Here is a 26,618-nt window from a genome sequence, read left to right as displayed (position 1 = left end):
AAGTTTCTTCTGACAAATGTAACTACAATTTGGTATCAGAAGTGTTTCTTACTAAAGCATTCCATTTCCATCAGCCCCCTATGAATTCTTAACCACTTTCTTAGCCCTTTTAAGCCCTAGTACTATAGTTAATATACTACTAGTATATAGTACAACCAGTAATGTACCCACCTCACCCCTGCCCACTTTGACAGGCTGGGATGGCTTAGGGTCGACGACAGAGTACAGCATCTTGCAATGGGTCTGGTCCACAAGATTCGATATACACCACCAAGATACCCATGTACCTGTCTAAATACTTCCTTAATGTAAACGAAGTCCACACCCACAACACCAGAGGGAGTGCAACAAACCATGTACAACCCAGATTCGGCACAAACAAGGGACTAAATTATTTTCGCTCCTATGCCACCAAAATGTGGAACGCCCTACCAACAGTCATTAAGACATGTGAATCCCTTGACTCCTTCAAAACCACTCTCAAAGGGCACCTACGGACGGCTGCAATTCGAAACTGGCCTCTGTAAAATCTGAATCCCCCCACCCCCCCCCCTTTCCCCCTCACTGTATATGTATCTTTTCCCTTTTTGCTTCCTATATGATGAATTCCTGTTCTGTTTTTTAACTACATAGAAGTGTCTATTTGTATGTCTCTAAATGTTTTGATGAATTGAACAATGTGGACCCTGTTGTAAACAAGTGTAATGCTTAATTGGGTCGTCCACTAACAGTTAACAGTCTTTGTATTGAGTTTGTGCTTGAAATGTACTGTAATTCTACAAACTGTTAAAGTGCCGGTTCTAGGCCTTTTGAGGCCCTAGGCAACATATTATACAGAGCCCCCCCCCCCTCCTGCTTTGCCACGCCGGATAAAAATTGTAATTTGCCATGAAAATGCTTCAATCTGGTGCACTTTGAGATCAAAATTAAGAAGCTAGGTGGGGGCCTCATGTGGCCAGTAGTAGTGGTCCTACCCCCCCCATGAGACTTACAAATCCCAAATGTTTATAAACAAATCCCAAATGTTTGTAAACAAATCCCAAATGTTTATAAACAAATCCCAAAATGGTTATAAACAAATCCCAAATGTTTATAAACAAATCCCAAATGTTTATAAACAAATCCCAAATGTTTATAAACAAATACCAAATGTTTATAAACAAATACCAAAATGTTTATAAACAAATCCCAAAACCCATGAGACTTGGTCCTACCCCCCCGACCATGAGACTTACTACAGGCCAACTGGTAGTGGTCCTACCCCCCCCCCCCATGAGACTTACAAATCCCAAATGTTTATAAACAAATCCCAAATGTTTGTAAACAAATCCCAAATGTTTATAAACAAATCCCAAAATGTTTATAAACAAATCACAAATGTTTATAAACAAATCACAAATGTTTATAAACAAATCACAAATGTTTATAAACAAATACCAAAATGTTTATAAACAAATCCCAAATCCCTTGGTCCTACCCCCCCGACCATGAGACTTACTACAGGTCAACTGGTAGTGGTCCTACGCCAGTGGCGGTTCTAGGCCTTTTGAGGCCCTAGGCAACATATTATACAGAGTCCCCCCCCCTCCTGCTTTGCCACGCCGGATAAAAATTGTAAATTTGCTTCAATGCTTCAATCTGGTGCACTTTGAGATCAAAATTAAGAAGCTAGGTGGGGGCCACATGTGGCCAGTAGCCCATGTAAGGGATACATGAAAAAAAAAAAGATCTTCTCCCTGTGACGAGGCCCCCTCAGTGGTTGAGGCCCTAGGCGACCGCCTAGTTCGCCTATGCCTAGAACCGGCCCTACAATCAATCAATCAAGCCTATCCATCATTGCCGTAGGAAAAAAAGAAAAAAAAATCCTTTATACCCATCCTTAAAAAATAAAAATAAATTCCTTGCTACCCATCCTTCCCACGGAAATAAAAATAAAAAAATTGTGTACAGTAACTATAACAATAAATGTGTAGTTGCACCACTCAGTTCACACGGGTGTGATTTTTGTACCAATTCCCACTTCCCACTGTTTTTCGTTGATATATCAGATGTTTTAAAAATGTATAACCTCCAAAATGTGCTTCTCGATTAAGCTATACATGAGTAGTATTAAGTCGATTGGTTCAAAGTATGTCGCCGAAAAACCAGATTTTCATATTTTTATAGTGATTTTTCATGATAAAAATATTTGAAAAATCATGAAAAAACCGTCATAGCCTTATTATCACTCCATTCCACCACCTCATTTACTTTACTAATAGATATACCAGTTGACCAAAACCCTTATTCATTGCAGCCAGCAACACCTTCCTGGATCTCAGCCAACTCCCTCCCCACCCTGTCAGGAAATCCCAGTGGGAACTGAAACTGACTTGACTAACATTCCGTTCACCACAGCAAATCCTCCCCCTCCTCCTCTGGACCTCCACCTCCTCCTCCTCCTCCTCCGCCTCCACCCCCTCCTCCTCCTCCTCCCCCACCTCCACCTCCTCCTCCGACCGACAGCAATGAACCGATTCATTTCATTATGTTGAACTGTAACTGTCGATCAACTGTCTGTCTTTCTGTCTGTCTGTCTGTCTGTCTGTCTGTCTGTGTGTGTGCGTGCGTGGGTGTATGCGCGCGCATGCGTGCGGCGTGTAAATCTACACAGCTGTGAACCATTCACTCTGACGGACCAATGACCGACGGTCTAGATCCGGATACAGTAGGCGGGGCTTATGATTTAAAATGGAGGCACATGGTCCATAGCAGTGTGTTTGGGGCGTAGCTGCAATAAGGTAAGGTTTGTTTTAGAACCGCATGGTTGTTGTTAGCCAACATTAATGCTCTTATTGTTACAACATTAGTGTTGTTAGGACTGTTGGTTGTTTATTGTGACTCTAAAAGGACAATAATATGAGGAATGTTTTGGTACTTTTTGAGACGCAAACGAATAAACAAACTGGTGGAAAGTAAATAATTACATCTACTGAAGTACTGTTTACAATATATGGTACTTATATATTCTATCATTTGGACACTTTACTAGTTATTTTGTGGATTTGGATTATTTAAAAAAATATATCCTTTTGGATACATTGCAATTTACCACTGTGCTACAACCACATTTTGGCCATTTGGAAGTAGCTGATCTACAATCTCACAATGCATTGTGAGATTGTAGATTTGCTATTTTCAGATTTATTTTTCTTTCAAACATTTGATATGGGACATTTTTGCGTAATGAGCTACATTTGTTAATTTTTTAAGTGCATTTTGATGCCATACCCTTTTACTTTAGTACATAATTGTAACAAGTTGTAACTGTGGCTCAGACACATTCATAAGGCCACTTATGGGCCACTTCACCCCTTTTGCAACCAGATCTTATTTGAATGATTTTTGAGACAAACACTTTCCTGGGGTTTTTATGTGTTTTTAGATATTTTAGTATTTCAAAGTGTCCATGAACGACCTCCATCCCTACCCATGTGTCTCCTCTTGCCTCACTTTCGTATTCTGACTTTTGTATCTCTCTCCTCCTGCGATCTTTGCTCAAAATGCCTAAACATTTCTATATGAAAATAAAGTAAGAGTTTACTACAAACTGTAGTCCTGTCCGAACCTGGAAGGACCACAGACAAGGGTTTTACATGTATAACAATCTTTATTAAAGTAAATACTCAGTGGGTTATAGAATAACACTAGAATGAGGCAAAACGGTAAACTACGACAAGACATTTCATATATGCAAAGCACTTAAACACAATTAAACTCCCATCACATAATAAAGCCTTTCTCTATAAAATACTAGCCTCTATTACGTGTACACAATATACAACGGTGTTTGGTTGGGCAATTAACTCGCCCTGGTGGCGTGACTACGCCGAGGGCTTTGGTGGAGACCAGGGGTTCGCTTCTCACCATTTTTACTTTGTCGGGGGACCTTGTCATAGAGGTTTTTTTATCTAGTCTTGACTGTGCAGAGCGTGTCACCCCCGAGGACAGATGCCGGGAGACGGTGCCTGGGACTTAAACGCCCTGCCTCCTATTGTAACTTTTGATATTCAGGACTAAACATTTTTGTAAACTATGAACACACTGTTCTGTTAAGATTGTAGGGATCGATGAGTTCTTTGAGATATTGTGGTGCCTGACCATTGTGTGCTTTATAGGTGAGGTCGAGAGGATTTTGAACTGTATTTAACCGGGAGCCAGTGTAGAGACCAGTGATGGTTCTGATCACATGGTTCTCGGACCCCTAGTGGTTCCTCGTTACTACAGAGGAGTTCCAAATCTTTGATTGCAACTTTTCATTGAATATTCATTCATTCGTTCATATCGTTAATGTAATAAATACAATTTTCATTCATGAATTTACTACATTAATTACATTAACCCTAGAATCACTATTCTGAGGGGAACATTGGCAAAAAAATCTGATCTACAAGCTCATGATTTAAGAGGATTGGAAAAAGCTTTCATGACGATGCCAGGCCCAGGAAATTAATCCCAATGCATTTTTCCCATAGACATTTCAAAGTATTTATTTAAAGACCCAAGTGTCGTACAAAGCAGAGTGGTGACGAATCATGACAACAAACACTATCTTGGACCAAACAAAGCAGCAAAACAACTGTTGTACCTGCCGTTTTTTTTCTAATTCTTTGTTTGGCCCAAAACATTGTGCCGTCATGATTTGTCACAACTCCAGTTGGCTTTGTCCGCGGCGTAAACGCCTTTAAATACCGGTAAATACTTTCTGAAAAGTCTGAGGAAAATTAACAGTCATTTATTTTCCGGGTCTCTCGAGGGGGCGGAACTGCGACGCTCTATAGTATGCCGTGGTGCAACCCAACAGAGTTGCTATTTTATGGATGAAATACCCAACTATTCATTGATCATGTTGTCAACATGAAGCAGCACTGCACTTTTCACAACATCTTAATGATGATGAGTAGTATTATGGAGTAATTAATATGTTACTGTAACATACTGTATCACTAACTGCATGGCTGGTACTCAATCCAGGATAAAATAATAGTATAACATAGTACTAGTAGTATTACATCCAACCTTAAAGACATGCTGCCATCTAGGTGAACTGACATTAAAGAATATAGCCGCATACTATAACTCCCTTTGACAACTTTTTTATTGCAGTTGTGACATTTTTCTTTTTGTACTCAATCCAGACAAGTAATACAATATACAATGACACATTTAAATGACAGAATTCTGGTTACTTAAAACTTATTTTTGAGGGTCCAGCTTTTAGTGTGTAAACACAAACATTGAAGATGAAGGTGAGGACGCAAATTCTCATTGGCTGGAACGAGATGATGTATTATGAATTGATGTATGATGATAAGAGCACCCCTCACTTCACACGGGTGTGATTATTTTATTGAGTGAGTGAGTAGCAAGGCACCTATAGTCAGTCCTTGACAGGTTACAATATAATTATTTTATTCAGTAATTCTACTTCCAACAAAGATATGGATTCTCATCACAGTTATCATACCATAGTATAGAATCAGGCTTACACACAATGACGTATATCAGACTTCCAATGGACGGTGGGACACGCAGTGAAGACACATCACTTTATGACCACAGTGTTGGTTTCGGTCTGGCGGTCGCTGGAGATTATGTTTCCATATGCGTCCACCTCCTGTATGATGGTCACCACCTTGGTGGTCTTCGTTATGGTGGTACTGTCAGTGTCTCCATCCAGCAGTCTCCTGTACTCAACGATCTCCATCTCCAGTTTGGTCTTCACGTTCAGGAGCATCTGGTACCCCTGTGCCTGGTGCTCCATGTCAGCTCTGAGCAGGGTTAGATGTTCCTCCAGGATACCCACCTGTCTCTGGTAACCTGCCAGCAGGTTGGCATATCCACTCTGGGTCTCACCCAGGGTGTATTCCAGAGATGCTTTCTTACTGAGCTCGGCTCGCAGTTCGATCTCCAGACTGCGCAGTGTCTGTCTGACCTCGATGATCACACTCTTTGACGAATCGAGGATCACAGTTCTTTCAGCGACTTCCTGGTTCAGCTCAGTGGTCTTAGCCAGGAACCATGCCTCCATCTCTATGCGGTTCTGGGCGGTGACCTTCTCGTAGTGTTCTCTGATTCCTTCCATGACTGTGGCAAGGTCCTCCTGAGGAGGAGCATCAACCTGCACGTTCACCTGCCACCCCACCTTGGAACGGAGCATCAACAGCTCCTCCTCATGGTTCCTCCTCAGCCTCATCAGCTCCTCCCGCAGACCCTCATAGTGCTGCTCCAAGTTGGATCTTCCCACAGTTAGCTCATCCAGAACCCTCCTCAGAGCGGTGATGTCTGCCTCCACACACTGACGCATGGATGTCTCATTATCATACTTGACTTTGAAGTCACCTGAAGCCTGCTTTGCATTGTCAATAGCCAGGCAGATTGCAGCGTTGCCACAGACTGCATTGGAAATCTGGTTCTGAAGTTCGCTGATGATGACTTTGGAGGTGGTGCAGTCGTGTATCTCAGGCGTGACCCTCTGCTCCACGAACTGTCTAATCTTCAGCTCCAGGTCAACGTTGGCCTTCTCCAGATTGCACACCTTCTCCAGGTAGGAGGCCAGACGGTCGTTGAGGTTCTGCATGGTGGCCTTCTTGTTGTCGTTGATGTCAATGGCGTCAGACAGGTTGAAGTCAGATGCAACACAGCCGGTTGTAGTGCGGAGTACGGTGGCCTGGGAGATGCGGACGCCAGAACCTCCTGCTCCGCCATATATGCTGCTGGCTCTCATGCAGGAGCCAACACGACCGCAGGTGGTCAGAGGAGAGCACATCATCATGGGAGAGGTCACAAAGAGAGAGGACATAGTTGCCTGAAGTTCAGCAGGTTGATGGCGGTTCTCTGGATGAAGAGGAGAGGGCTGAGTGAAGCAGTGGTTTCACACCAATACCTTTTATAGAGTGAAATGAGGGAGGGGCGGGTAGGGTGTCGGGACATTCAGAATACCAAATAACAGGTTTTTGTTAATTAGCCCAGGTCCAGCAGGTAAAATGTAATGTAAATGTAAATGTAATTGTCATTATCTGATGAGGTCCATTAGATTAACCATAGTGGTCATTCTTGTTGCCTAGGGAAGTTGTGGGTCACATTTGGAGGGGTCCCCAGATGACAGTAAGGTGACAATTTAAGGACTTTTAAGACCTAAACCTAAAACCTAAGAAATGAGAGAAACAAAACAATAAATTAAATTAAATTAAAAAAGACCATGACTCAACAAACTATAGGCCTACTGTAAAAACTGGCCAAATTGTCTCATAATATAAGAATGAGGTAAAAAGAAAATGAATCTGTGGAATGAGTCAAACTAAACTGAGAAACTAAAGTGCTTGTTGGTGTCCCCCAGTTCAAATGATTTGTTGGGGGGGTCACGGCCTGAAAATGTTGAGAACCACTGGCCTATAGTATAGGGCAGTGGCGCCCAAATGTTTAAGAGCAAGACCCAAAAGAGAAATTAGACATTTGCCCGGGACCCAAGCTAGTGAAAATGGCAGATCTACAAGCTCACAATGCGTCACTTTGTTACTCGTTGTGTGAGCTTGTAGATCCGCTATTTTCACTACTACTAAAACATTTTTTGTAGGCGTATGGAAATTATTTTATTTATGAAATACTTTTGAAATATGTTGGAATTCATGTAATTGATCAAAAGTTTTGATTTTGTGATTTTGTTTAGTTTTTTTTTAAATGCTTTGTACACACACACACACACACACACACACACACAAAATATATATATATATAATATAGGCCTATTGTGACTCATAAAAATTGGTCCGCAACCCAAACATGCATCCCAACCCACTTTTAGTTTTTTGGAAACAGTGGCCTGGGGATATGGACGGTATAGTTCTTCTCGGGTGGCTCTTAGTATTCTCTGCCTTTTAGGAGATTCCTCTTGACCAGATATACAGATTAAGTACCGGTATACATGGAACTTCATTCAACCACAAATTCCGGCAAACCATTTAAATACAAGTGAAAGTCTACTCTTCCAAATGTCACCTGTCCAGACACCCCGTCACCAACGCTGGACTGAGCAGCATTCCAGTCTTATGCTCAGTGTTATAGGTTCAGGTCAACTGACCTTCATTACACTTTTTTCCTTTCACTTAACCCGGTGTTGTTTTGAACAAAAATGATTTATTTAGGCCTAGTTTTAGCTTAGTCTTTTGAATAAAACAATATTAGTTTTAGTCAACGAAATATCCATCACTGATTTTACACTTGTTTGCATGCTGAAAATAGCCGATCTACAATGTCACAATACTCATTATCTGGCTCTCTCTCCTAGAATTGTTCTTTACATTTTCCTTAATGTATCTTGTCCATACATGAGCTATTATTGTTATTGACATAATTATTATTTCAATGAGTGTGTGCACTGTGCACTCATTTAAGATGCTTATTGCGACCATAGGTCGCAGATTACTATGAAAACCTGAAAAATCTGTCTGTCGCTCCGTCATGCACCCGCTGCCACCCTTAGATCTCTCCTGATATGTTGATCTGACCTAATCAAACCCTGTCACACTCAAGACACTGCCCCCGCTGCCACCCTTAGATCTCCATATATGGAGCTGATCTGTTCTGAATATTCCATATGTTGATCTGACCTCATCAAACCCTGTACACTCAAGACATGCTCCATATATGGCCAGTACAGAATTCATTCCATATTTTGATCTGAACCATTTTATTTATTTATTTTATAAATCAAATCAATCAATAAATGCTATATTGAAGAATTAACTTCATTAAAGGCCTTCAGTTTCTCCTGCAAGATGGCCCGAGATTCCACGGCTACCTCCTTGGGATCCATTTTCCAACGTTTCTCCTTTATGAAGATCTCGCACCGGTTCTGCAGAGCCAAGATAATGGTCAGATCGACATTTAAAGATATTTTCTTTCTTTAAAGATATCAACATCTTGTTTCCACCATTCCAGCACACATTCCATACAGAAAATGTGGCTACTATGCATACATGACAGGAGAACGGGATGTTTAAATATTCTGAAAATAACTGCATTCTCGTTTGGCTATTCTAGAGAAAGACATATTTAGAGTTGATATCACAGTGCGTGCTATCTCATACTGATGTCATATTGAAGTCAACGTGGAGCTCCATGTTTGAGCAAAAACAGAAGACACACATACAGAAGGCATGCACATGATGACAGCTCCTTTCTGCCCTGTCTCCCTCCCTCCCCTCTGCCTGACTGCCTCCACTCTTCCTGCTCCTGTTGACCAAAGACTGCACCCTGATGTGGCGCAACCATATACTGTAGTTGCTGACAATTTCAAAGTTTGATTGTGTCATACATGTTGTGGGTGTGAAGGTTTTCTATTTTATTTGAGATGGAAAAGGTATTTTTGTGCTGGGTTCATTATTTCAGAAGTGTAAAAAACAGTACCAGTAACTTATCACCAGTAGGTGGCGAAGTATCACCAGGGGAACGGAGTGTGTGAGGTGTGTCAAGTCTCATGTGGACTGATTGATTGATTTAAATATTTATTAACAGTTTGCAGAATTACAGTACATTTCAAGCACAACTCAATACAAAAGACTGTTAACTGTGAGTGGACGACCCAATAAAGCATTACACTTGTTTACAACACTTGTTCAATTCATCAAAAACATTTAGAGACATACAAATAGACACAGCCAAAGAATAGAACAGGAATTCATCATAAAGGAGGTAAAAAGGGAAAAGAAACATATACAGTGAAGGGGGAAACTTGTCCCCAACAAGTCCCTTGTTTGTGCCGAATCTGGGTTGTAGGCCTACATGGTTTGTTGAACTGAACTCTCATGTGATTTCTGAGAGTTTGTTCATTCATACCATGAAATGAAACACATGCTGCTGTGAGCATAATGCAGTGTGTGATACTGAGCATTTAATATCTATTTTTCAGGTGAGATGTTTATACTGGCATCTGGCAATTAATGCACATGCTGTAGGATTATGTTATTGGGATGATGTATGTCTGGATTGTATTTTAACTGTGTGTAACTTTGTTGTGGGACAAATATGTTAAGAGTCAGAGTGCAGAGTGAGGTGGAGTTAGCTTAGCAACTAGCATGGGGCCTAGTTTCTAGTAGCTGACAGGGCAATGGGCATTGAGTGAAGAGTTGTGCTAACAAATTTGGGTTGGAGGAGTAAGATGGATGTGATACTGTGATCTTATGTGAGAATGTGACATGTTACGGTATATGAATGTTGGATGTAAACAGGGAAGTGGGTTATTTTGGAAGAGACAGATAACTAATGTGAATTGTGAATATTTACTTACTGTGACCTGATTATTGATTATTGAATATTGAATAATGGTAATGTTTTGGGATTTGATTATTTGACTTTTATGTCATTGTGATTTCTGAGAGTTTGTTCATTCATACTATGAAACACATGCTGCTGTGAGCATAATGCAGTGTTTGATACTGAGCATTTAATATCTATTTTGCAGAAAAAGCAACAATGAAAACAAATGTGTAACACCAGTTGGAACCAGCATCTATCCTTCTTGGTCCCGTTACACTGACAGTCAGTCTAAAAGATTCTGTGACGTTTGTGGGCGACCCTGCTACACCAGGTCTGGAAGAGCTACCCATATACCCTGGACAGCCATCTTCTCACCCCATCAATACGGCCTGCTACAGTAGGTACAGAACACTACACTAGGGCAGCACTAGGACAGGATGTACTACATTCTACCCCCTTTAACGTCATGCCTAAGATTATTATTTTTTAAGTTGTCGAAATAATTGAGGTACAGTAATCGTGTACACCGTTAATTAAGTTGTTTTTATACTTTTATTCGTGTTGAAATAATATGGCAGTATGGCCGTATATTATTATCATCACACTGATGTTTATAACTTATGGAATCAACTATCAAGTAAACATTACCAAAATGCTTTTGGATGCTTAAATCTTTTAAGGGGTAAGGGTTAACATTCCAATGCCTTTTCAGTGCAAACAATAATAGATGATGAACCAGAAGTCCAAAATGATTCCTCTTTGAATAAATAAATCACTATGTTGTTGTCCTCCAGGTCAGCTTTACCACAGGGTTGAGTTTGAGGGAGAGATCTGCGTCCAGTGTCAATATTGCAAAAAACACTGGATTTGTGTTGTATAGTGAGTGGACTTTGCAGTTTACACAACAGCCGCCTACCTCTACTCTACAGTGGACACTGAGGCCCCTTCACCCAATGGGTCCAGGCAGCTATAGACTGCTGATGCAGTCTGACAGCGTGTCGCGGGTTCAACTCCCAACCCGATGATCTTTGCTGCGTCTCACTCCCCAACTCTCTCTCCACATTTCCTGTCAGACTACTGCATATACTAACAATATATATATTAGGTTTGGGACTGGGGTTATTATTATTATTTGTTTTAAACAGATTTTTGTATATAGTGAATGAATGAGTGAATTGTTTTGAGCAAAATGTCCCATTGCCTGCACTGTATGATGGGTACGCCTGCACTGGTATGATGGGTACGCCTGCACTGGTATGATGGGTACGCCTGCACTGGTATGATGGGTACGCCTGATGGGTACCCGGTGGGTATGATGGGTATGCCTGCAATTCGTCCAGTGAGAAAGTTTCCTTGGTGCAAAAACTAAGTGTGATTAAATTATTATTATTGTTTAAAATAAAAGAATGAAAGAAAAAAAAGGAAAAGGACAGATGGTATATTTCCTAAACACAATAATAGCAAACAATAATAATAATTTAAAAAGTATGTACGAACGAGCCTGCAATTGGGGCATGTTATGCAGGTCTTTGTCAACATTTCAACACAACACACACATTTTGCGCCTTCCTCAGGGGCAGGGACATTGGGATCTGTTCTAAGCAATGCAGTGAGTGAGTGTTTAGTGGAGTTTAGTCATGTCTGGGTTGAGGAGCGTTGTGCTGCTGTGGGGCTGTGTCTGCCTCTGGCTTCTCAGCGAGGTTCAAGGAGCTTTGGTTATCTCCCGCCATGATGCTGGCATACAGGTAACACTGCTTCTCTTCTCTTTCTGCTATTCTGTAGTTGTAGTTACATATCATAATCATAACAACAACACATTTAAATGCTTTTCATTTTAATTCAGTACTCTGTTTTCAGTCAACCTGTGGTTCCTTTTTAAACTCTCAATCTCAATGCTGCTTTGTCTTTAGTTCTCTTGAATGGCCCAATATGCTCCATGTAGGGAATGGGAATCACGAACTCTAATAATTAGAAAATCCAAATAGTTAACTCAGAGAACATACTGTATGTCCCTAAGCTTATCATTTCCCTTTACCCACGTTTTAGACCAAGAATTACAGTAGTATCAATGCTGATTGCATTGATATAAATAAAATTATAATTTCTCGTCCCTATGGCCATCTGTATACAATATTATACCATTTAGGACTGACCTAAGTTTTATGAAAAACTTCACATATATTTATTAAAAAAATACAAAAAATGTATGTTGCTATATACAGTACTGTACATGAACAAGAACCCCAAAAGGGGTTCCCGTCCTAAATAGAGCTTCTCAAACCTTGCCTGTGTTTAAATCACGTCTTAAAACTCACTTGTACTCTTTGGCATGAACATACTGATTAAGAGTTGCTGCTTCCTATGCTGCCCTTATGTATTGTTTTTTCTTTGATATTTTAGTATTTAGTAGCTGTACACAAAGAACTGTGTACAGTACTTTGTTTCAACTCTGTTGTATACAAATGTGCTTTATAAATAAAGTGGATTGGATTGGAATACATACACCTCATCTAATCACAGCTTTGTGTTCTTATACTCATATAAAACTCTTAACTGTACTGTATGTTTTATAAATTCTTATCTCTGTATGTCTTCTAATTTTACGTTACTGCATAGATCTTAATCAATCTTCTACTTTTTTACATTCTTCTCTTTCACACTGTGTATGCATGAATATAGTATGTGAGTGACTTGCATCGGTTTGTACCCTCTATATTTACCCTCTATATTTTCATTCCGCTTTCTTTGTGAATTCCAGGAGACACTGTATCCCACCAGGTTACTTAAGGTATAGTTAAATTAAATTATTTCCACACGCAAATTAACTCCTTCTTTTCCCTGCATGCAGTTCGAAGACTTTGTGAAAGCCTTGCAACCAATTTAGTTGGAATAAGTACTTCATGAAGTTGGAAACTCATGCACTGCTTACACATTTTGAACTTTTGACATCGTTATAAATCATCGTTATCATTAGAAACATAATTTCACTGTTTAGTCTGGGGGGGAAAATGGTACAACTAAATACTATTGTAATGGTACTAAATTATTCACAGTACTCACTTTAAGTGATTGAAGATGATCGCTTCAATGTAAACTTGGTAAAGTCCAAAGGTTAGACCTAAGTCATGTTTATCCCAGTAAATCAAATTACTATTATGATGAGTGTCTCTTCTTTTTATTGCAGAAAAGAAGTACAAACAACATAGAGGTAAGAAACAATATCCCGTCTGTTAATGAAAAAACCTAAAATAAAAAATACTGTCATTAGACTAGCCTGACTCCGCTGTAGATGTGGAATAGCAAAATGCTATTAGAGACTCCCCTAGTTGTGAAAGTGAGAATCAATCAAGTTTTTGAGAAAGAAAAAGTGTCTGTGGACAGTGCTGAACGTCAATGGACACATTCGGCACAAACAAGGGACTACATTCATTTCTCTCCTATGCCACCAAAATGTTGGAACGCCCAACAGTCATTAAGACATGCAAATCCCTTGACTCCTTCAAAACCGCTTTTAAAGGGCATCCACGGACGGCTGGAATTTTAAACTGGCCCCTGTAAATTCTGGATCCCCCCCCCCCACCCCTTTTTCCCTTCACTGTCTATGTTTTTTCCCTTTTTACCTCCTTTTATGATAATTTCCTGTTTTTGGCTATATAGAAGTATATGTCTCTAAATGTTCTGATGAATTGAAAATGGTGGACCGGAGTGTAATGCTTTATGGTGTCGTCCACAGCTAACAGTTTTTGTATTGAGCTGTGCTTGAAATGTGCTGTAATTCTGCAAACTGTTAATAGATATTTCAATCAATCAAACATACTGTACTTCTCTCTCTCAGGTGGAGGTGGACAGTGTGACAGTGGACTGTACCGTAGCATCTCGTTTCGCTCACACTGTCATGACCTCTACTGCTCTGAACAAGGCCAACTCCTCTCAGGAAATCTTCTTTGAGGTGGACCTGCCCAAGACCGCCTTCATCACCAACTTCAGCATGTCAGTTCCATCTCTCTATCACATCTTACTGTGTGTGTGTACCCTGTTTGTTTCCATATCTCCCTGACCATGCCTGCTTTTGGGATTTTATCTATTAGCGATATAAACCCATGTTGAGAACTCTTCCTGTTTGCTTTTCAGGGAAATTGATAATCAGATGTACGTTGGAGAGGTCAAAGAGAAGGAAAAAGCCAAGAAGCAGTATGAGAAAGCTGTCTCATCAGGACAGACTGCTGGACTGGTCAGGTAAGTCTCAGGACATGGTACTGGGAGAGGGGTGAAATAGCTATAGCAGATGACATATTGCTCTAGTCTCGGACATACTGGCAGTAGAAATAGAGTGCAAGAATGATCGGCCTCAAGCTCAACGCCAAGAAGAAGAGTATTGACAGTTAACACAGAGGGCGCAATTGCCTGAAATGCTCTGCAATGGGATGGAAATCTGACATGGAAGAACATCTCAAGAGGCGGCTGTTTGAGCTTCAGTCTAGTCAGTGCTGCTGTATGGGACCCAGACATGTACCCTCACAGCACAATAGGAAAAGGCCCGAAAAAGATTATACACAAGAATGCTACTAATGGCACATGTGTCATATGGACGGACCACATCAGAAATGTGGTGCTCATCGCTCAGGGGGCGCAGTGGTAAAAGTCCCTACCGATCACCAGGTTGTGGGTTCAAATCCATGTCCGTGTCATGCGTCTGTGCGAACACAATTGGAGTGTCTTTGGGGGAGGGAAGCCAGCCTCTTTGTCACTGCATGTATTCCTACAGGCTGGGGCGGCCCGTAGTAATACAGTTGGGAGGGAGGAGTAGGATGAAGGGTCCTCCTGGTGTGGGCTCGAGTCAGTAGGATACAACAGCGGTTACAACAAAGAAATGTGTGTGGGGAGGATTTATTTGGCATAACGACTAAATTAGTAAATTGTAGAGAAAAGGGAGGTAAAAATCATTGGCTACTCAACATTTTGGAGAAAAAAAAGGAACCTAACACGGGGGCCTAACATGGTCAGAGAGAGAATGATGAGGATGGCAGGGTATACTGCGTCAAGCACCCGGAACTAGTGGCAAGCAAAATGGCACCGTGGGAGCCTTCAGGGCACAGCCAGGAAAGGCAAGAAGCACCACCTATATAGATGCACTGTGGTGCGACAACATTGTAGACCCTGATGTTAGACGGTGTGGAGGGCAGCAATTCAGGAGTCCCAAGTCGGTGTTGGCTAGACCGCACTCTCACATCGCATGGTACAACTACATACAAATTCACAAACATATTTTATTTGTTATTTTTGTTTTGTCTGTGTTCTAGGGCCTCTGGAAGAAAAATGGAGAAGTTCACTGTGTCAGTAAACATTGCTCCCAATAGCAAAGTGAAATTCATTCTGACCTATGAGGAGCTTCTTATCAGGAAACTAGGCCAGTATGAGATTCTGACCCGGGTCAAACCCAAGCAGCTTGTCCGGAACTTTCAGGTGGATCTCCATGCATGCATGCACTTCACTCATTTTCAACCTTAACTTCTTATAACTGGTCGTCACTCGTCACCAATGCTCAAGATGCCACAATTTAGTACGCGTTGGTCTGGCGAGTGGGAGCCCCGGGTTCAATACCCGCTTCCGCGTAATGCTAAAATCTGGTGTAGTCGGCAGGACGTGGAGCTTGATATCCCCGCGTGAGGGACATGAGGGACATCGTGTGCTTGTTGTAGCCCCCAGCCAAGACCCAGACCGCAACAGCCCTGCCAATCGGGCTCAGCCCTATTGGCACGACAGGTTGCGCGTTGGTCTAGCGAATGGGAGCCCCGGGTTCAATCCCCACTTCCGTGTAATGCTACATGAGCATTAGTGAGGTCAGAGGACCAAGTATATGAATATAAATTGATAATGGCTGAAGTGGTCCTTTAATGAAAGGCTAATCTCACTTTGTGTATATTTGTGTCGTGTCTTTGCACAGATTGTGGCAGATATCTATGAGCCACAGGGTATTGAATATGTTGATGCCTATGGAACCTTCTTATCCAATGAGCTGCTCCCTCTGGTGGAGAAGACCGTCACAGACAAAAAGGTAGAGGGATAAAAATGGCTCAGTCTCAAGGTTCTTCGGACAGCTCGTTTCATTTATCTCTCAAGTTCATCTTTGTTTTAATTAAACTTTTTTTTTTAATCCATAAATACAAGGCATTTTGTACAGTAGAATGAAAAAGTAATGACCAGGTGGGGAACTCATTAAAATAAAGGCAATTATAACCCCTTATTTTTTTAAACATTACTACAGTGTTTCATGGATTTATTGAAGGAAACCTGCTGTTTACAATACTTTTTTCCAGCAACAACCATCGAAAAAGCACCTGTATGCGACCAAACACCTAAGACCACCCAGCAGTGCTTCTACCTGTTGTCTTCTATTAGACGTGTCAGATGTAAGTTTGCACTAAAGTGAATGTATTGTATTCGTCTTTCAGGCACACATCTCCTTCTCACCAACACTGGAGCAGCAGAGGACGTGTCCAGACTGTGATGGAACTCTGATTGATGGAGATTTCATCATCAAGTATGATGTGAAACGGGCCACGAGCCTAGGGGACGTTCAGGTCAGATGTCTCTTATATCTATTTTAATCTTTTTAAAGTGTGCTGCTGTGTGCTTGATTGCAGCCTAATTGTTTTCGTTCTGTGGATCATACAGAGTTTCCCTGGGGTATGAAAGGTGCTGTGTGAATGAGGTTGCCTTAATTGCCTTGTCACAGGGGTAAACAATAGGCCTATAAATGGACCGGTGCCCCGGATGTACTTTTAAACCTTCAGGGCCACCAAAACACACCAAGCACTTGCCCAGTGGGGCCAGTGAAAATAATGCCTTGAAAGTAAAAACATTAACATCAGATTTGTATCAGATCCTGTGTCTGTGAGACATGACCTTTGACATATAAATGTCTCAATAGAAGAGCAGGGAGGAAGACAACCATTCCAATTTTAGAGGTATATTGTATTAACATACTCTGAAGAAGGCAGTTTGTCTGTCCAAAACATTGGTCTCATCTCTGTGTCCACAATTAAACTTTTTTCATCATTAGTATTTTTCCCGAGCACAAGCATACTCTACCATACAGATTGGACCAAATAAGATTGTATTAAAAATGCCACTTTCTGCAAACTAGACTCACAAACTATAGGTTGCAGAGTTGACTTGACTGAAATGAACATAATGCAAAGCATGTCCTCCTGACACTCATGCTGCAAAGAAGCTGTTGACCAAAGATTTTATTAATAGTCACATATTATCCTTCGCTTCTGTCACTGCTTTCTGAGTATACAGTAGATTTGTCTTTTTTCCCCCTCAGATTGTGAATGGATACTTTGTCCACTTCTTTGCACCTCCTGACTTAGCCAGAGTTCCAAAGAATGTGGTGTTTGTGATTGACATCAGTGGATCCATGAGTGGAACTAATATAAGGCAGGTGAGAAAGTGTCCATGCAGTATGTGAAACACTGACAGTGAGTGGGTGAAATAAAAAACTACAGTATGTCTCCAGTATATTTGTTTATGCATGACCTCTATATCTTGTTATACTTGTGCAGACGCGTGAGGCATTGCTGTCCATTCTTCAGGACCTGCATGAGGACGACTACTTTGCTATCATCCTGTTTGACAATAAGATTCAACCCTGGAAAGATTCTCTTATTAAGGCCAGCAAGGAAAATGTGGAAGAAGCCCTGACATTCACCAGAGGGATCGAAACAGATGGATGTAAGCATCAGAATAAGTCACATCTTGGATGCTGCACTAATGATTTCTACAGGTTGGTCGGGGTGCATGTTCTTTGGAGTGTGGCACTAGGAAGAATAGCCCATCAACACCTACATGAGTGCTACAGCCTACTGTAACACTCTCAGGTGAAAATAAGCGGCATTGATTGATGTCACATGCATGGCTCGGAGTCGTCTGTGCTAGGAGGACCAACTGTAGCAGTAGCAGTGACTACAGAGGGAATTGGGAATTATCATAATTTAATTGGGAGAGAAAAAAGCATGCTACAGTCTAGGCCTACGTCCTCCCAGTGAAGCTCATCACATGCAGGTTTAACGGTGATTTCATGTGACGAGTCATACCAAAGCCTACACGGGCTGTGATTGGCCAGTCGCTGTGATTGACAGCCTAAACCTAACCCTAACCTTATAACCTCAGTAAAACTAACCTAACCATTGACCTCCAGTAACCTTACCCCAGAGGTAACTAGATTAAGACAAACTAAATATAAATATAAGATTTAGAAACTTTTAGTGTTTCTAGTAAGACTAAATCATAATTGCCCAGACTCTTCTTCAACAAAGATGGCGAAAGCAAACATTCTTTGTTCTGTACCAATGGTATGGTACAAAACACTGAAGTCCTTAAACCAGAAACTTAACCTCAGTAAAACTATACCTAAACCTAACTATTGACCTCCACTCCAGTAACCTTATACCCCAGGGCACATAGGTAACTAGATTAAGACAGACTAAATCTAAATATAAGATTTATAAACTTTTAGTGTTTTAGTAAGACTAAATCATAATTGCCCAGACTCTTCTTCAACAAAGATGGCGAAAGCAAACATTCTTTGTTCTGTACTTGACTTGCCCGGGGGCGTGGTTAATGGTTATAACTAAGCACAACCTGTGCTGTGTAGAAATAGTATGTCGGGGTTCCAACACCATGCAGTCTGAAGACCAACCAGTAGGGGTCAGCAGTGACAAGATTGCACATGCAAGTGTGCATGTGTGGAAATACATTAGGGAGGAAAAGGGAAAATACTTATTTTGTCCTTTTGAAATTTAATATCATTGTACTGTACACAGTTCACTGTATGTGTTCCCCTTCCAGTGACCAATATTAATGATGCTGCATTGGCTGCTATAAACATGCTGGTGAAAGACAGACAAGACAACATCCTCCCCGAAAGGAGTTTCGACATGATTATCTTCATGACTGATGGAATGCCAAACGAAGGTGAGCTAAAATCTTGAAATATAATACATTTAAAGGACTAACCTGTATCTTAAGCCTTGCCATTGAAGGAGGTGTAATAATACTATAACATTTAGAAAACTGTCTCTTGTGTTTGTCTGTATAGTTCTTCTTTTTTTTATCTCACTGGGTTGGCCAATTCATTTGAAAGAATACAAGAGCATTGAGCATTGGCTTAACTAAAGAGTGACAAAGCTGACTTGGGGCACATTATCCCTGAGTATCTAGGCTATAATAGAGTATCTAGGCTATAATAGATATATATATATCTAATATATATATAAATAGGCTGTATTTACTGTATATTGAACGGATTTAGTGAGCCTTGAAACAAATATTTCTGGTAACGTTGTATTTAACTATACAATTGTAAACATAAATTATGTGTTTATATACTCTCTACTCACTTTTGCTTTTGGAAATGCATGTAAGCTATTAATGACCAATACCATATTTGCAAATAATTATGTGGGAGCTAACCTCCTGTAATGTATTGTGAGAAATGTCCTAATATATTAGTTACATGATGGAAGGTACCATTGTACTATACATGTTGTTTGTTTGTGTTAGTTATACTGTATAGTGTATATGTAACATGCAGTATATGTACCGTATATTTACATACAGGAGAATCGCACATCCCAACAATCCAAGAAAATGTCCGTAAAGCTATTGACGGAGGAATGTCTCTCTTCTGTCTGGGATTTGGAGATGATGTGGATTACTCCTTTCTGGATGTGATGGCACAACAAAACAAGGGACTGGCCCGCAGAATCTATGAGGACTCAGATGCGACCGCCCAACTCGAGGTGCAGTAAGGGAGGGTGTGATATAGGATTTATGATATGGCATGTGAAATGGGGTATAGGTATGATACAGTATGTGATAGGACGCAGCTATTAAAGTTATGTCAGTCATTTTAAGCAGGTAGAAGGTAACATACTATACTAATACAAATGCAATAAATAGATGCTGCCGACTGAATTTAATAGATCAACGGTCTCAGAAACGCAGAGGTGGTTATAAAAAAGAGAAAAGGTCAAAAGTACACACTGTACAGATGAAGATTTTAAGTTACAGGCCCGGGCGGCTGGTGTAGCCGTCTGCACCTTGGCTGGTAATCCAGTCCGGCAGTGTGCCGCGGGTTCGACTCCCGGTCCCGACAGCCTTTACTGCGTGTCACCCCCCCATCTCTCTCCCCATTTCCTGTCAGCCTACTGTATACCTATCCCTCTATGTTGCGCTGCGTTATCTCATTAAGATCGGCTACTTTCGCCATTTGTGAGGACACACACATGCGTTATTATGTGGTGGAGCCGCAGAGAAAATTGTTATTATGAGGGTCGGCTTGGCACTTTTTGGCACATTTTGTTGCCCCCCTCGCAGTGCGTATTGCACGTATTTAGCAGCATGTTTACCAACATTATATTCTTTATTTATCGCTTGTACGTGCATGTGTATGCTCGGAGGTATATATACTGACGTAATTAAGATATGTTTCCATGTCGGGTTATAACTGGCTGTTGATGGTGACCTAATTAGGATTAAAGTTATGTCTGTATGTATACATATATGTAATCTGAAAACTATCTTTAATTACGTCACCATCCAAAGCCAGTTATACCCCGGCATTGATACATATCTTCATTACGTCACCCTCAACATCAGTATATATACACCTCCGAGCATACGCACATAAAAGCCAGCCAACCACAGTATAGTACTTTCAACTTACAACTTACATACATGTATACATACATACGTTACCTGTTACCCAACCAATATTGAAACATATCGTAATTACTTCACCATTGACAGCCAGTTATAACCCGACTTCATTATTTAATTCCAATGTTTTACAGAGAGGCTGAGATTTGAAAGTTTGTAGCGGTCGACAGTACTTGCGCACTCTGCTTGCGCACTAGTAGGCCATTTATAGCCTACTTGTGTGCAACACGCAAGTAGGCACTTGACAGAGTGCAGTTCTAGTTAATACTCTTTTCCCAGGGTTTCTATGAGGAGGTGGCCAGTACTCTACTCTTAGAGGTGGACCTTCGTTACCCTGACAACACAGTGGATCTGCTGACCAAAAACCACTTTACTCAGCTGTTCAACGGCTCCGAGATTGTGGTGGCTGGACGACTGAGTGACAATGACATGGATAACTTCATGGTGGAGGTGTTCGCCAAGGGGGTGAGACAGAGGAGTTGTAGTGTCTTTACTTTAGCTGAAAAAGAACGGTATAGCTGTTTACTCTCTTCTCTTTCTCTAGCCTAAAGAAGACTTCCAAGTGCAGGGCCAGGCAACCTCTGTAGATTGGAACGTTATCTACCCAGAGAAGGAATACATCTTTGGGGATTTCACAGAACGTCTGTGGGCCTACATCACCATCCAACAGCTACTGAAACAGAGGTCTGTTTTAATCATCTCAAGCTGCTCTGTCATGAATACTGTTGTTTTTTACCAGCTGCTTTAGCAAGCTGGTTAGACAACGATCATGAAATGTACACGACCACTTCGCCAGCTAGTCGACTCCAGGGTTGCCAAGTCCGCTTATTTACAGCAAAACTTGGATTGTTTTTTTCCCACAGTTGCTTGCCTGGTTTTTGGAGGTTGGCTAGCTTATTTCTGTCACGACATGTCAGTTGCAACACTGGCAACCCATTCTCTAGACGAGCGGAGTGAGAAGAAAATGAATCTGCAATGTGCAGAATGACAGGCAACGCTGAAGCCAAGCGGCACAACAAGCGTGAAATAATATAGAATATATATAGGTCCAGTACTGGTTGATGTGTTTGTAAAGCGTTATACTAGTAGTAGTCTACTAGTGTTAAGTGTAGTAGTTAGACTTACGCCGAAGTCCGGACTTCACTCGCTCATCCCCTGGTTTACGTCAGTTTTTCTCTATGGAGAATACATGGGGTCATCTTAAATCGTCTCATATAACAATTGTGGTAAAAAAAAAAAGAACTGTCTCGTTTGTTTGGTTTTTCAGTAAGTCTGGTACTGCAGAGGAAAAAGGCAATGCCACAGCCAAGGCTCTTGAAATGTCCCTGAAGTACAATTTTGTCACTCCACTGACCTCCATGGTGGTCACCAAGCCTCAGACTGAGGATGGCGAAAGTGATTCCCTCATCGCTGACAAGCTAACTGAGGGTAGGGCAGATGGAATGGGAAGGAAAAAAGTGTGACACTTGACTGTGGTCTTGTGTCCGTTATAAGCTCCTGAATCCATACGTTGTCATCTTCTAATATATTTTCACTATTACTTTTCTACAGAGCAACGACAAATGGAAGAGAGACGGAGAGGTAAAACATTACATTTTCACCCTACCCAATAGAATAATTAAGTTTAGGTTTATACTTCCATTAGTATTTATTTTTGAGGGGTGCTAGCCCCTCCAACATCTGGCTTTCAGAAATTATGTCATGGGGAAGCCAAGTCTATGGACTTTAAATGTTTTAATGTTTGCTCAACAAACAGCACCCCAAAAAGGACCCCAGCCAAATCTATGGACTTTTGTTGTATGATGTTTGTTTAAAGAAGTGAGGAGCACCTCACTTCACACAAGTGTGATTTTTAATCAGGATACCTTTTTGTGTATAACCAGGTTCATATGGACATTATACGAGCTATTCATCAGGTTCTGCTCCAACGTATTTTGGTAAATACTCCAAAAGTGCTAACATATAACTCAGCTTCAGATATTTTCAGCTGAGTGTCCAATATTAAATGAGCTCTCACCTTCATAATGTTATTTCAGTGGATGGAGATCCTCATTTCATGATAGAGCTTCCACAGAGACATGATGCACTGTGCTTCAATATCAATGACATACCAGGCACTGTCTTCAACCTGGTTAGAGACACAACCACAGGTGATTCAAATATTATCTTTTTGTTTAATTATTCATGTTGTCAGAGCCTTACGATTTGGACATAATATTTATGTCCTTTGAATATACTCATATTATTATCAATACATCCGAATAGTGTTTTTTGTTTTTGTTATTTTGTATGAGGAACCTTTAATTATATATAATAGCTTTCATTACTTGCGCATGCAAGTAATGTTGTTTGTCCAGTGCTCCGATGTGTATGTCCGTGGCGTAATGATTAATTTGTGCTTGATATGGTATTGGTTTCAGATTACATACTGTACATGTATACATACTAGGGGCATTACCTTTAATCCACCCAACACTGAAACATATCATTATTACGTCACCACTGATGCGTATATATCTTCATTACGTCATACGCAGCTACGGACATACGCATCAAACGACCCAAGTAACCACAGTATACTGCTAACCAAATTACATATACATGTATAGAGGCATTACCTTTAATCCACCCGACACTGAAACATATCTTTATTACGTCACCATAATCTGAAACCTTATTTATTACCTTTATTACAATTTACATATACATACATACCTGCTAGCTAACCAATATTGAAATATATCATAATTACATCACCATTGACGGCTTTAATTCCAATGTTTTACAGAGAGGCTGAGCTTTGAAAGTTCGTAGTGGTTGACAGTACTTGCGCACTCTGCTTGCGCACTAGTAGATCATGTATGGCCTACTTTTGTGTGCAACAAGCAAGTAGGCACTCGACAGAGTGCAGTTCTAGTTTTAATCTGTGCTTTGTGAGTGACTGAATTGTTTCGCTTCCTTAGGCATTTTAGTCAATGGTCAGACTATTGGAGATAAAAAAGTTGCACTCGATGGAAAAATCAACACCTACTTTGGACGTTTCGGCATTATTCACAAAACCCTCGGGGTGAGACTGGAGGTGACCACTGAAGACATCTCTGTGTTACAAGATGGACAACGTGTTAAGTTACTGTGGTCAGATAAAGCTGCCCTCAAAGGACCCAAGTAAGTTATAGCATGCGAGAGTACCGTCTCACTCAATGACAAAAAAGCCAATACACATTAATGATATTTAAATATTTAGGCTGAATTACTGTGCCAAATGTTGCCTTTACCCAAGTCCTCATTTTTGTGTCACTAAAATCTGTCCAGGTTTTATTTTTGACGGGCACTAGCCCCTCCTACAGTATATAGAGCTTTTGTCCCCACAAAATGTCTGCAACACAAACATTAAATGCCATTGACAATGAAGGGAAAATGTACGTCATCTTGTCCCCACACGTCTCATATTTGTCATTGACAATGAAAGGAGAATTTACCGGTAGGTAAAATGTCCGCCAAATATGATGTAGATTTGTGGCAACAGGCATTCTAATTGGCCAGTATGAGATGACGCATGATGCTGTACGATGATACGAGCGCCCCTCACTTCACACAGGTGTGATTTTCTTTTACAACAAATTCCTTAAAATGTCTGGGTTTTGCTACCACAGACCATTAAGCATACACTGTACATTTACACTACACTTTGACGGCTTCGTTCATAAATACGTTCTGAGAGTGCTTGGAACGCACTCTAGGTACTCTCTGGTCATTCATAAATTCAGGTGAAGTATCAAAGATTCTCATAACATAGTTCGAACACACCCATTGTAGAAGTTTATGTTGCATGCATGATGTAACTGCGTGGCTGCGGCTTCTTCACTCAGATCAAAATATGCACTGAGCTTAATGCACTGAGCTAGCTCTGCCTCTGACATTGAATACAAATGCCAGCAGGCTATCTCACTTTTTCTTTTTGTTAAAATTACAATTATTATTGTTATTTATATTATTATATTGCTACATCGCTATGTATTCGTACAGAAGAGGCATACTTTGAAGGAATATACAAGATTTATGAATCTTTATGAAGCATTTATGAAGCACTCTACAGTACCTCTGTGAGGTTAGATGTAGTTGCTGGGTTAGTGTCGTGATCTTCATATATGGAGATCCAGGTGATTATAGTCAGCTCTACATATGGAGATCTATGGGTTGTACCAACTTGGTTCATTTGCAAGTGTGTCTTTTATGGACATTCCCATATATGTTATTATATATATTGATGACATCAGATGCCAATACAGAATTCTGGCCAAACAGTATATGGAGCGTGTCAGCGAGGCGTGACTGACGGACTGACTGACGGGAGATGCAGGTTTTCATAGTAAACTGCGACCTACAGTCGCCATCAACATTCCCTCTCCCCTTTCTCCTCCCTATCTCCTCACTACCTTTGTTCTCTCTGCCCTTTGCACCTCCCTTGCAGTATGGATCTTCTGTTGACGAAAGACTGCACCCTGACAGTCAGTCTAAAAGATTCTGTGACGTTTGTAGTCCTGCTACACCGAGTCTGGAAGAGTCACCCATACCATCAAGACTACCTGGGCTTCTACACCCTGGACAGCCACCTTCTCTCTCCATCTGTTCACGGCCTGCTAGGTACAGAACATCACAGATCACACTAGGGGAAGCAGGACAGAATCACACATATATTAATAACATCTAATCTATCCTCCTTCCCATCAAAACACACCGACTAGGATACAAGAAGAAGATGCCCAAAATTGACCCCCTTTTACGTACAGTGTTTGTGTAGTTAGTTGTTTTTCAACCTTATTCATGTTGCAACGTGGCAGTATTACTTTATAATTTACATGTGGAATGGGCTACACTAGGGTTAACTTGCCAATGTAGTTTCAGTGCAGATTAAGAGAATAAACTGAAATCCAGAATGATTCCCTTTTAAATAAATTACAATGGTGGGCTCTTCCAGGTCAGTTCTACCATGGGGTTGAGTTTGAGGTGGGAGATCTGCGTCCAGGAGAGGTCCCTGAAAAACCTGATGCCACCATGTATGTGAAGGGACAGGAGCTCAATGTGACCAGGTACACATGATTGTCTCATCCTATATAGGATATAGCATATAAGATCTGGTACAGATACAAGTGCATGTTTGTGTTTCAATGTACTGTACAGGTTTATATATACAGTTGATATAATGTCTTTCTCTTTGGTCCACAGAGGCTGGCAGAAGGACTATAGGAAGGATGTGAAGAATGGAGAAAATATTCCCTGCTGGTTCATTCATAGTAATGGAACAGGCCTGATAGATGGAGATGCCTCAGATTACATTGTGTCTGGCCTGTTTAAGACTTACTGATAATAGTGTGAATAACAGGACTCACCAGGTTCCAAATTCATAGAACAAATGTTCATGGTTATATCATTATTTAATTGGATGGAACATTCTATACTTACGTAAACTGCAATCGTACACTAATAAAACAAAATGAGCGGCTATGCACAGCTTTGTGTGATCTGCATGAGCACAAGTGTGATTTTTATTTTGGCGTCAAAGAGCACATAATGGTCCCTGGACTGGGCTTTGAATA

General features: G+C 40.8%; 3 protein-coding genes across 3 annotated transcripts in view; 1 reads left to right on the top strand and 2 right to left on the bottom strand.

Annotated features, from left to right (window-relative positions):
• LOC308321523 (myelin-associated neurite-outgrowth inhibitor-like) overlaps positions 1-26,618 on the bottom strand; it is a 395,831-nt gene that overhangs the window by 68,104 nt on the left and 301,109 nt on the right. The window lies entirely within an intron of this gene.
• On the bottom strand, positions 5,585-6,841 carry LOC308321757 (keratin, type I cytoskeletal 50 kDa-like; the record flags this gene model as incomplete). The annotated part of the gene is made up of 1 exon (XM_080772847.1): positions 5,585-6,841. The coding sequence occupies one exon, from the start codon at positions 6,839-6,841 to the stop codon at positions 5,585-5,587; it is 1,257 nt and encodes a 418-aa protein (XP_080628973.1).
• Positions 11,934-26,386, top strand: LOC308321756 (inter-alpha-trypsin inhibitor heavy chain H3-like; the record flags this gene model as incomplete). The annotated part of the gene is given in 21 exon segments (XM_080772846.1): positions 11,934-12,041; positions 13,055-13,084; positions 13,481-13,504; positions 14,126-14,286; positions 14,428-14,532; positions 15,597-15,759; positions 16,241-16,351; positions 16,749-16,877; positions 17,627-17,743; positions 17,865-18,033; positions 19,150-19,275; positions 19,921-20,102; positions 21,301-21,486; positions 21,566-21,705; positions 22,289-22,478; positions 22,993-23,040; positions 23,042-23,171; positions 23,985-24,186; positions 25,493-25,665; positions 26,000-26,111; positions 26,248-26,386. Coding segments are annotated over 21 exon segments (2,745 nt in total).

The sequence above is a fragment of the Protomyctophum bolini genome (assembly GCF_963924005.1).
Source record: "Protomyctophum bolini genome assembly, chromosome: 9".
Taxonomy (NCBI): domain Eukaryota; kingdom Metazoa; phylum Chordata; class Actinopteri; order Myctophiformes; family Myctophidae; genus Protomyctophum; species Protomyctophum bolini.
The sequence above is the reverse complement of the archived record's forward strand: the minus strand, read 5'-3'. Positions and strand labels throughout refer to the sequence as shown.